We start from the raw sequence: 11,434 nt of genomic DNA, 5'->3' as shown, positions 1-11,434 counted from the left end.
GAGGGTCGCCACACCTCATGTGAGGGCGAAGCGTGAGAAGGCTTCATGAATAACCCCAATCGGTACAGAATTCAACCCACGATGTTGGCGCCGATCCACTTCACAATCAACTGGCCAGCCAACTGGGCTCTTGAGAAGGTGGTGGTGAGCTGCCTTCTTGAACCCGCTGCAGCCCCTGAGGTGTAGGTACACCCACTGTGCTGCTAGGGAGGGAGTTCCAGGATTTTGACCCAGCGACAGGGAAGGAACGGCCGATATATTTCCAAGTCTAATGTTGGGTGACTGGAAGGGGGACCTCCAGGTGGTGGTGCACCCAGGTATCCGATGTCCTTGTCCGTCTAGGGGGCTGAGGTCGCAGGTTTGGACGGCACTCTGGTGGGTGATCATGTCGGGATCAATTTTCTGCGTTTTTTAGTCTCCCCAATTCCTGCTGTCTGATATGTTCAGGATAAAAGCAGAAAATTCAGGCCGAGGGAGCCAGCAATATCTCTGGTGCTGTTTGCAGGCTAAGGGTTAACATCAGAGAGTTTAACACTGTGGCTTTAACTGATATCTAAGGTACATCAAGAAGTGCACCAGGTAAACTGTTCTGTTCACACACATCAAGTAAACCACAAAGACCCCTCCACAACTGAAAATAAGAACACCATTCTGTAAATCTCGTTCATGGAACAATACAACAAACATTATGCAGTTGTCAAACTGATTTACCCGCTGTCCATTTAATGATGCTTTTCATCTGCTAATCTTTCAATCACTGAAGATATCTTTTAAATGTCTGCTATAGCTGACCATTTTCAAAGTGAAATGCACTTTTCTTTTAATTAACCGTGTAATGGGAGGTGGTACCAACTATCAGCTCAACCTGCCATAGATGGGCGAAGAGGAATGATCCTTGCTGTTAAGGCTGCAACCTGTCTCCGGGTAAAGGGGTGTGGAGGAGCTTTGTTAGGGGGTGGGTTTGGAGGGAGGGGGTGATGGCTACCCCCACCCTAATTCTGTAGTCAACCTGATACTCTCCCCAACCCCCCACCCTTCCCCCACCCCCTAAGTGCAGGAAAGGTCCCATCACCAAAACCCCAGGGATTTACTTTAGGATCAATTTCAGTCCACAGAACCCCTACAGTGCAGAAAGGAGGCCTTTCGGCCCATCGAATCTGCATCAACCCTCCGAAAGAGCAACCCACTTCGGCCCACTCCCCTGCCCTATCCCCAAAATACCCGCACATCTCTGGACACTAAGGGACAATTTTATCCTGGCCAATCCACTTAACCTGCACATCTCTGGATTGTGGGAGTAAACCGGTTTCCTCCCACTGTCCAAAGACGTGCAGGTTAGGTCATTTGGCCAGGATAAATTGCCCTTAGTGTCCAAAAAGGTTAGGAGGGGTTATTGGGTTGCAGGGATAGGGTGGAAGTGAGGGCTTAAGTGGGTCGGTGCCGACTCGATGGGCCGAATGGCCTCCTTCTGCACTGTATGTTCTATGTAAATTCACAGCACAGAGGACCACAGAATGAATATAATGTAAAAAAAAAATTAAAAGCAAATTACTGCTGGAATCTGCAACAAGAGAAAATGCTGGACAACCTCAGCAGGTCTGACAGCCTCTGTGGAGAGAGAAGGAGGCTAACATTTCGAGGCTGGACGGCTCAAATGGGTCATGCCACTGAAAGGGAGGGCCACTCGGTCCGCCCTGCCCGTGCTAGCCCCTCTGACAGAGCTCTTCAAACTCGTCTCCCCACCTCCCAAACATAAGCCTGCAATTTCCTCGTTAAGCCTGAATTTCGTTAGCAGATTTATTGAGTTTTTGTTTGGCTCATGGTCAAAAATTGGGATTGTTTTTGGAGTTAATGCAAGAGGCAAGGGAGTGGGGTGTAACTGAGGTTATCCTCAGGGGCTTAAAAGGGTCAAGGGAACCCACCCAACTCCTCAGGGACATTCAGATGCAAAGGGGAATCATCTTCCCTCCCTCACTGAGTTCCCTCTCTGCGTTTCTGGATTTGTTCTTTCTCACTGACCCTCTCTCACTCTCTCTCCATCATATTCAGTGTCTCTTTCCCCCCCTCTCTCTCTCTCTGTTTCCCCGGTGCAGTGATGGATATACACTGTTACAGACCAGAGCTTGGTGGCTGCGCTGAGCCCAACCAGCGCCGCCCACTGGTGCCGTCAGCTGGCTGGAGATATAAAAAGGGAGCTGTGAAATGAGGCGGTGAGACAGAGCTGGAGTAACCGGGAGAGGCGTTAGCACCGATACAGAGAGAGAGAGAGAGAGAGATCTCTCACCATGTCTGCATATTCCCTCCCCAGGATGGGGCAGCTCAGCTTCCTCGCTTACCTGGCTGTATTCTCCTACCTGTCTGTCACCACCTCGGTCAGCCTGGATCTCACTGAACTCAGAAACAAAGTTTCCAAGATTAAAGTTAACCCCAGGGGGAATCTGTGGGCGACAGGTGAGAGGTGTGTGTGTGAGAGAGAGACTGTGTGTGCGATTGTGTATGTGTATCTGTGTGTGCGATTGTGTATGTGTATCTGTGTGTGCGATTGTGTATGTGTATCTGTGTGTGAGATTGTGTATGTGTATCTGTGTGTGCGATTGTGTATGTGTATCTGTGTGTGAGATTGTGTATGTGTATCTGTGTGTGAGATTGTGTATGTGTATCTGTGTGAGAGATTGTGTATGTGTATCTGTGTGAGAGATTGTGTATGTGTATCTGTGTGTGAGATTGTGTATGTATCTGTGTGTGAGATTGTGTATGTATCTGTGTGTGAGACTGTGTATGTGTATCTGTGTGAGAGATTGTGTATGTGTATCTGTGTGAGAGATTGTGTATGTGTATCTGTGTGTGAGATTGTGTATGTGTATCTGTGTGTGAGATTGTGTATGTATCTGTGTGTGAGACTGTGTATGTGTATCTGTGTGTGTGAGATTGTGTATGTGTATCTGTGTGAGAGGTTGTGTATGTGTATCTGTGTGAGAGGTTGTGTATATGTATCTGTGTGTGAGATTGTGTATGTGTATCTGTGTGTGAGATTGTGTATGTGTATCTGTGTGTGAGATTGTGTATGTGTATCTGTGTGTGAGGCTGTGTATGTGTATCTATGTGCGAGATTGTGTATGTGTATCTGTGTGTGAGATTGTGTATGTGTATCTGTGTGTGAGATTGTGTATGTGTATCTGTGTGTGAGATTGTGTCTGTTTATCTGTGTGTGCGATTGTGTATGTGTATCTGTGTGAGAGATTGTGTATGTGTATCTGTGTGAGAGATTGTGTATGTGTATCTTTGTGAGAGGTTGTGTATGTGTATCTGTGTGTGAGACTGTGTATGTGTATCTGTGTGAGAGATTGTGTATGTGTATCTGTGTGTGAGATTGTGTATGTGTATCTGTGTGAGAGATTGTGTATGTGTATCTGTGTGAGAGATTGTGTATGTGCATCTGTGTGAGAGATTGTGTATGTGTATCTGTGTGTGAGATTGTGTATGTGTATCTGTGTGAGAGATTGTGTATGTGTATCTGTGTGAGAGATTGTGTATGTGTATCTGTGTGAGAGGTTGTGTATGTGTATCTGTGTGTGAGACTGTGTATGTGTATCTGTGTGTGAGATTGTGTATGTGTATCTGTGTGAGAGATTGTGTATGTGTATCTGTGTGTGAGGTTGTGTATGTATATCTGTGTGTGAGGTTGTGTATGTGTATCTGTGTGTGAGACTGTATGTATGAGTCTGTATCTATATGTTTGTACATCTGTGTGTGTGAGACTGTGTATCTGTCTATGTGTTTGTGAGATACTGTCTGTATGTGTGTGTGAGACTATATGTGTATCTTTGTGTGTGTGACTGTGAGGCTGTGTCTGTATGTGTGTATGTGAGAGTGTCTGTTTCTCTGTATGTGTATGTGAGTCTCTGTGTCTATCTGTGTATATGTGAGACTATGTATGAGTGAGATTGTCTGTGTGTGTGAGATAGAGAGACTGTGTGTAGCTATGTCTGTGTGTGTGACTGTATGTGTGTGAGACTGTGACAGCAGCTGTGTGTGTCTGTGTCGGTGTGTGTCAGTCGGTGTGTGTGTCTGTGTCGGTGTGTGTCAGTCGGTGTGTGTGTCTGTGTCGGTGTGTGTCAGTCGGTGTGTGTGTCTGTGTCGGTGTGTGTCAGCCGGTGTGTGTGTCTGTGTCGGTGTGTGTCAGTCGGTGTGTGTGTCTGTGTCGGTGTGTGTCAGTCGGTGTGTGTGTCTGTGTCGGTGTGTGTCAGTCGGTGTGTGTGTCTGTGTCGGTGTGTGTCAGTCGGTGTGTGTGTCTGTGTCGGTGTGTGTCAGTCGGCGTGTGTGTCTGTGTCGGTGTGTGTCAGTCGGCGTGTGTGTCTGTGTCGGTGTGTGTCAGTCGGCGTGTGTGTCTGTGTCGGTGTGTGTCAGTCGGCGTGTGTGTCTGTGTCGGTGTGTGTCAGCCGGTGTGTGTGTCTGTGTCGGTGTGTGTCAGTCGGTGTGTGTGTCTGTGTCGGTGTGTGTCAGTCGGCGTGTGTGTCAGTCGGCGTGTGTGTCTGTGTCGGTGTGTGTCAGTCGGTGTGTGTGTCTGTGTCGGTGTGTGTCAGTCGGCGTGTGTGTCTGTGTCGGTGTGTGTCAGTCGGTGTGTGTGTCTGTGTCGGTGTGTGTCAGTCGGTGTGTGTGTCTGTGTCGGTGTGTGTCAGTCGGCGTGTGTGTCTGTGTCGGTGTGTGTCAGTCGGCGTGTGTGTCTGTGTCGGTGTGTGTCAGTCGGCGTGTGTGTCTGTGTCGGTGTGTGTCAGTCGGCGTGTGTGTCTGTGTCGGTGTGTGTCAGTCGGCGTGTGTGTCTGTGTCGGTGTGTGTCAGTCGGCGTGTGTGTCTGTGTCGGTGTGTGTCAGTCGGCGTGTGTGTCTGTGTCGGTGTGTGTCAGTCGGCGTGTGTGTCTGTGTCGGTGTGTGTCAGTCGGTGTGCTCTCATGGTGTCCACGGTCTCAGAGGCTCCTTCAGAAGCCGCTCTCCTTGAGTGTGTAACTGTATGTGGTTGGGCTGGTGAACCGGACAGAGTCACGGTCGATACCAAGTACAAGTATTTAACCAGATATCAACATTTGAAATGGTGGTGGTTTGAGAGTGCGGAGGGGGGGGGGTGGAATTGTTTGTGGGGGGGGGGGGGAATTGGATGTAATTTCAAAGGTTGACACCACCAAAATCAGGATTAGGATCACTTCAAAGGTTTTGTAAATGTAGAATTTTTTTTCCAATCGATATTAAAATCAGTTTGAAAACAATACAGCTGGTTACTTCCCTTCGGACCCACAACCTTGTCTCCTCCTTTGTCTCCCATTGTTATTGTTCATTCATTCCCACCTCTTCCCGGATATTTCCTCGAGCTTCATTCCCTCAGTAAGATCGATCACGAATGAATATTGCTGCGCAGTTTGGCTGGATGGTAAGGCTGGTGAATGGGGTGATGGTGCCAACACTACCCTGTCCAGCCATGGATGTGAATGTCTGATTCCCTAAAAGACAACAGCAGGGAGCCACTGGGTGTGGCTTTCAAAGAGGAATTGAAGGATTATCTGAAAATTAAAATGAAATCGCAGGAGGTGGGGGAATACTTGGGTCAGTGAGACGAGGTGAGTTACCCTGACGGTGTGCTGGTAGGAACATAGTGGGCCATTCGAATGGTCTTCTCCGCGATGTAACCATTCGGGGACAACCCTCCAAGTGTGTGTTGGGGGGAAACTGGTCATCCTGTGTGAAACTAGCAAGGGGACTGGTGATGCCACTTCTGTTGTTCTTTAGGGCACTTCATGGGCAAGAAGAGCCTGTTTGATTACCCAGATGGGCATGAGCTTAACGCAGCGAGACTTCCCCTGAGCTCCCCTGAAGTTGCCAAGGGCCTGAAGAACCTGTTCACCCAGAAGATGGTGGATGCTGCCCTAGATCAGGCCGAGGGAAGGCGTGAGAGGTACAACTCTGTCACTGAGGTAAAACAGCAACGATTAAGATTTGTCAAAATAGATGGGGAGGGGTGGATGGGATGCGGGGATGGGGGGAAAGGGTGGGATGGGCGGTTTGGAAAACATGAGTGACCACCCTAATCTACCTTGCCTGTTATCTATCTCCAGTGCAATATATATTTTTTAAGATTGATACAGTATGGTTTTTTTCTGTTCGGGTTTTGCTGACTGTCCAAATATCTACACTGTGTATTCTCAGACATCCTGAGTTGGCACTTAAAACTCTGTTCGTCTAAACCCTGTATCGATTTGCTGCCCAATTCTGATTCCCTCAGAGACACCCAGAAACTGACCCAACCCATTCAACCCCCATCAGAAACACTCAGTGACTTACCCAAACCATTCAATCATAGAATCATAGAATCCCTACAGTGCAGAAGGAGGCCATTTGGCCCATCGAGTCTGCGCCGGCCCTTAGAAAGAGCACCCTACTTAAGCCCACGCCTCCAACTTATCCCTGTACCCTACTTAACCTTTTGGACATGAAGGGTCAATTTAACATGGCCAGTCCACCTAACCGGCACATCTTTGGACTGTGGGAGGGAACTCGGAGCACCCGGAGGAAACCCACGCAGACACGGGGAGAACGTGCAGACTCCGCACAGACAGTCACCTGAGACCGGAATCGAACCCGGATCTCTGACGCTGTGAGGCAGCAGTGCTAACCGCTGTGCCACCGCGCCGCCCCTTCAGAAACAACCAGTGACTGACCCAACCTATTCAATCCCCTTCAGAAACACCCAGTGACTGAACCACAGCTCATTCAATTTTGACCACGAGTCCTTAGTCTCTTCCCGAAGTATATATGTTCCACCCCAAATGCATCCGCTCTACCTGCATGCACTTCGCTTGAACCCCCGTGCGTTCGATAACTGGATACAAAAAACAAATTATCCCTCGTACTCTGCTCATATATTGTACATGGAAGGAGTGTAGATTGTAAATTGTATCTGACATGTTTCCTTTATTTACTGCCCCCTCAGGGAACGGAGTTATTAATGAAGATTATCGAGAGATATGTTAAAAATAGCGAGAAGTGACGAACATCAAACTCCGAAAGAATATCAACATTTGCAAACATGTGATCGAGGTTGCACGAGAGCCTAAGGATTGTATTTAGAATGGAGGGCTGGTGAATGTGGACATTATATTGTAACAATGATGTATTCCCGTTACCTTACTTTATGTATTAATTTTTACTGTACAATTGTCTTATCGATATAGTAAAGAGGCAGCAAGGATTATTCTATATTTTTCTGATGTTTTTGCATTGTTAAACCACTTTTAATGTAACCAGAAAGTTATTTGCGGTGAATAAAAAATATATTGTTTAAGCAACTAGTATTTCTAGTTTAATCCCAAGGACTTGTGCACCAGGATGTGGAACCAGAGGCTGACTTTCCATTTCATTCATGAAATTCCCTTTCCAGGCAGCGGAATGTGGCGACGAGGGGCTTTTCACAGTAACATCATTTGAAGCCTGCTTGTGACAATAAGCGATTTTCATTTCATTTCATTTTCATAGCTCTCCCTCAGATTCATTGACTTGGGGCTGAGGTCCCAGCCAATGTCAGCCTGTGAGTGGCCGCCAGGGAATGGAGGCAAGTTGCCTGTGCCCTGTGCTCACCCACACGGCCTGGTGTTTCGCTGAGTTTACACTCTATCCTCCTTTTCAGTGCGAGGTCATGCATCTTGGTCGAAAAAAAAATGGAAAGGCAACATCTTACCTAAATGGGGAGAGACTTTGGTGTGTTCCGATGCAGAGGGATCTGAGTGTCCTCGTGCATGAGTCACAGAAATCGAGCATGCAGGCGCAGCAGATAATGAGGAAAGCATTTTTGAAAATAAATTTAGAGCATCCAATTCTTTTTTTTCCCCAATTAAGCGGCAATTTAGCGTGGCCAATCCACCTAACCTGCACATCTTTGGGTTGTGGGGGTGAGACCCACGCAGACACGGGGAGAATGTGCAAACTCCACACGGACAGTGACCCAGAGCCGGGATCGAACCTGGGACCTTGGTGCCGTGAGTCAGGTGTTGACCTTGGGTAGGGTGCTCTTTCCAAGGGTCGGTACAGACTCGATGGGCGGAATGGCCTCCTTCTGCACTGTAAATTCTATGATAATCTATTGTGCACAGTTTTGGTCCCCTTATTTGAGGAAAGATTATTATTGGAGGCGGCTCAGAGGAGGTTCACGAGATTTATTCCAGAGATGAAGGGATTGATGTATGAGGAGAGACTGAACAGTTTAGGCCGATACTCTCTAGAGTTTAGAAGAATGAGGGCAGATCAAATCGAGGTAGACAAGATGCTGAAAGGTGTGGATAAAGTAGACATGGAGTAGATGCTTGTGGGGCATTCTAAAACGAGTGGTCATAATCTGAGAATAAGCGGTAGCAAATTTTAAACAGATTTGAGGAGAAACTACTTCTCCCAAAGGGTTGTGAATCTGCAGAATCCGGGTCACTGTCCGTGTGGAGTTTGCACATTCTCCCCGTATCCGCTGGCATGTTCCCCACCTGTTACCTACAATGTTACAGACCAAGAGCTGGATTGCGAAATCAGCCAGAGCATCTCCTCCCTAGAACACATGACCTAGTCGGCAATTTAGCCCCCGAGCCGAAACCGGAGCACCCGGAGGAAACCCACGCAGGCACGGGGAGAAAGTGACAGAATTGCGGAGCAGACCCGATGGGCCGAATGGCCTAACTCTGAACCTATATCGTATGAATTTATGAACTTGCGCACTATACTGCCATAACAGAAGAGTATTCTTCCCATCTTCCCCGCTTTGAGACCGACGTGACTCTTCTTCAGAATTGGGGTTCCTAAGAATACAGATTGGATTGGAAACGCTGGCCGGAATTCTCCAGATGTTGGGATTTCCTGTTCCCGCCGGCAGCACACTGTGCCCGTGGGTTTCCCGGTGGGGTGGGGGGGCATCAACGGGAAATCCCATTGATGAGCGGCGGGAAGAGAGAACCCCAGAGCCAGCGAACGGCACGCTGATGAGAAACTCGCGGCCGGGAGACCCAGGTTCGATTCCGGTCTCGGGTCACTGTCTGTGGGGAGTCCGCACGTTCTCCCCGTGTCTGCGTACACACACACCTAGCCACATGCACATACATCCACTAAAACATACAAACACAGACCCACACAGACACAAAGACGCAGACATACACATACACCCGCATGCACAGACCCACTCGCAAACTCGCATAGACACCATAGGATTCCTACTGTGCAGAAGGAGACCATTCGGCCCATCGCGTCTGCACCGACCCTCTGCAAGAACACCTTACCTAGGCCCACTCCTCCGCCCTATTCCCATAACCTCACCTAACCTGCACATCTTTGGACTGTGGGAGGAAACCGGAGCACCCAGAGGAAACCCACCAGACACGGGGAGAAAGTGGCACAGTGGGTTAGCCCTGCTGCGTCACGGCGCCGAGGTCCCAGGTTCGATCCCGGCTCTGGGTCACTGTCCGTGTGGAGTTTGCACATTCTCCCCGTGTTTGCGTGGGTTTCGCCCCCACAACCCAAAGATGTGCAGGGTAGGAGAATTAGCCACACTAAATTGCCCCTTAATTGGAAGAAAAATAATTGGGCACTCTAAATTTTTATTTTTTTAAAATGTTTAAATTCTCATCCTTAGTTTTTAAATCTCTCCATGTCCTCGGTCCTCCCTATCTGTGTAATCCCTTCTAGCACCACAGCCCTCTGAAACCTAAGCATTCATAAGTGTCTGACAAGTGGCGAGTTGCATTTGTGCCACACAAGTGCCAGGCAATGACCATCCCCATCAAGAGAAAATCCAACAGGGCAGCACGGTGGCGCAGTGGGTTAGCACTGCTGTCTCACAGCGCCGAGGTCCCAGGTTCAATCCCGGCTCTGGGTCACTGTCCGTGTGGAGTTTGCACATTATTTCCATGTTTGCGTGGGTTTCGCCCCCACAACCCAAAGATGTGCAGAGTAGGTGGATTGGCCACACTAAATTGCCCCTTAATTGGAAAGAAATAATTGTGTACTCTAAATTAAAAAAAAAGTCTTTATCTACCCTAGGGGCTGTTTAGCACAGGGCTAAATCGCTGGCTTTGAAAGTAGACCAAGGCAGGCCAGCAGCATGTTTCGATTACCGTAACAGCCTCCCCGAACAGGTGCCGGAATGTGGCGACTAGGGGCTTTTCACAGTTACTTCATTTGAAGCCTACTTGTGACAATAAGCGATTTTCATATTTCATATCTTTTGCTGTTAATATCTTGCTCCTTGATGTTCAATGGCATTACCATTGCTAAATCCCCCACTATCAACAACCTGGGGGTTACCATTGACCAGAAACTAGACTGGATTAGCCATATGAATACTGTGGCTACAGGAAGTGATCATATGTGTGGGGATCCTGTGGCGAGTAACTCACCTCTTGACTCCTCAAAGTTGTCCACCATCTACATGGCACAGGTCAGGAGTGTAATGGAATACTCTCCACTTGCCTGGATGAGTGCAGCTCCAACAACACTCAGGAATCTCGACACCATCCAGGAGGAAGCTTGATTGGCACTGTGTCCACAAACATCCCCTCCCTCCACAGGAGGAATGCACTGTGGCCGCCTTGTGTACCATCTACAAGATGCAACACACAAACCCAGCAAGGCTCCTCGGATAGCATCATTCAAACCCATGATCGTTACCATCTAGAAGGACAAGGTCAGTCGAAAAATAGGAGCACCACCAGCTGGAAGTTCCCCTCCAGGCTCATCCTGACTTGGAAATATATCGTCATTCCGTCACTGTGGCTGGGTCCAAATCCTGGAACTCCCTCCCTAACAGCACTGTGGTTGTACCTACACCTCGGGGTCTGCTGCGGTTCAAGAAGGTAGCTCATTTCTCGAGTGCAATTAGGGATAGCCAATGATGCCCACATCCCATGAATGAATTTTAAATAATTCTGACTTTTTAGCACATCCCTGATTTTTTTTTTTCTATTTTTAAAAAATAAATTTAGAGTACCCAATTCATTTTTTCCAATTAAGGGGCAATTTAGCGTGACCAATCCACCTACTCTGCACATCTTTGGGTTGTGGGAGCGAAACCCACACAGACACGGGGAGAATGTGCAAACTCCACACGGACAGTGACCCAGAGCCGGGATCGAACCTGGGACCTCGGCGCCGTGAAGCAGCAATGCAAATCACTGCGCCACCGTGCTACCCACACATCCCTGAATTTAATTAGAACATACAGTGCAGAAGGAGGCCATTCGGCCCATCGAGTCTGCACCGACCTACTTGAGCCCTCACTTCCAACCTATCCCCGTAACCCATTAACCCCTCCTAACCTTTTTGGTCACTAAGGGCAATTTATCATGGCCAATCCACCTAACCTGCACATCTTTGGACTGTGGGAGGAAACCGGAGCACCCGGAGGAAACTCACGCAGA

At 48.4% G+C, this 11,434-nt stretch overlaps 1 protein-coding gene across 1 annotated transcript; it reads left to right on the top strand.

Moving 5' to 3' along the window:
* The first annotated feature begins 2,196 nt into the window (after positions 1 to 2,196).
* Positions 2,197 to 7,329, top strand: nmba (neuromedin Ba). The gene is made up of 3 exons (XM_072492609.1): positions 2,197 to 2,451; positions 5,778 to 5,962; positions 6,979 to 7,329. Exons 1-3 carry the CDS (start codon positions 2,286 to 2,288, stop codon positions 7,033 to 7,035), a joined length of 408 nt encoding a protein of 135 aa, XP_072348710.1. The 5' UTR covers positions 2,197 to 2,285; the 3' UTR covers positions 7,036 to 7,329.
* The last annotated feature ends 4,105 nt before the right edge of the window (positions 7,330 to 11,434 follow it).

Source organism: Scyliorhinus torazame, chromosome 30 (assembly GCF_047496885.1).
Source record: "Scyliorhinus torazame isolate Kashiwa2021f chromosome 30, sScyTor2.1, whole genome shotgun sequence".
In the NCBI taxonomy this organism is placed as follows: Eukaryota; Metazoa; Chordata; class Chondrichthyes; order Carcharhiniformes; family Scyliorhinidae; genus Scyliorhinus; species Scyliorhinus torazame.
The sequence above is the reverse complement of the archived record's forward strand: the minus strand, read 5'-3'. Positions and strand labels throughout refer to the sequence as shown.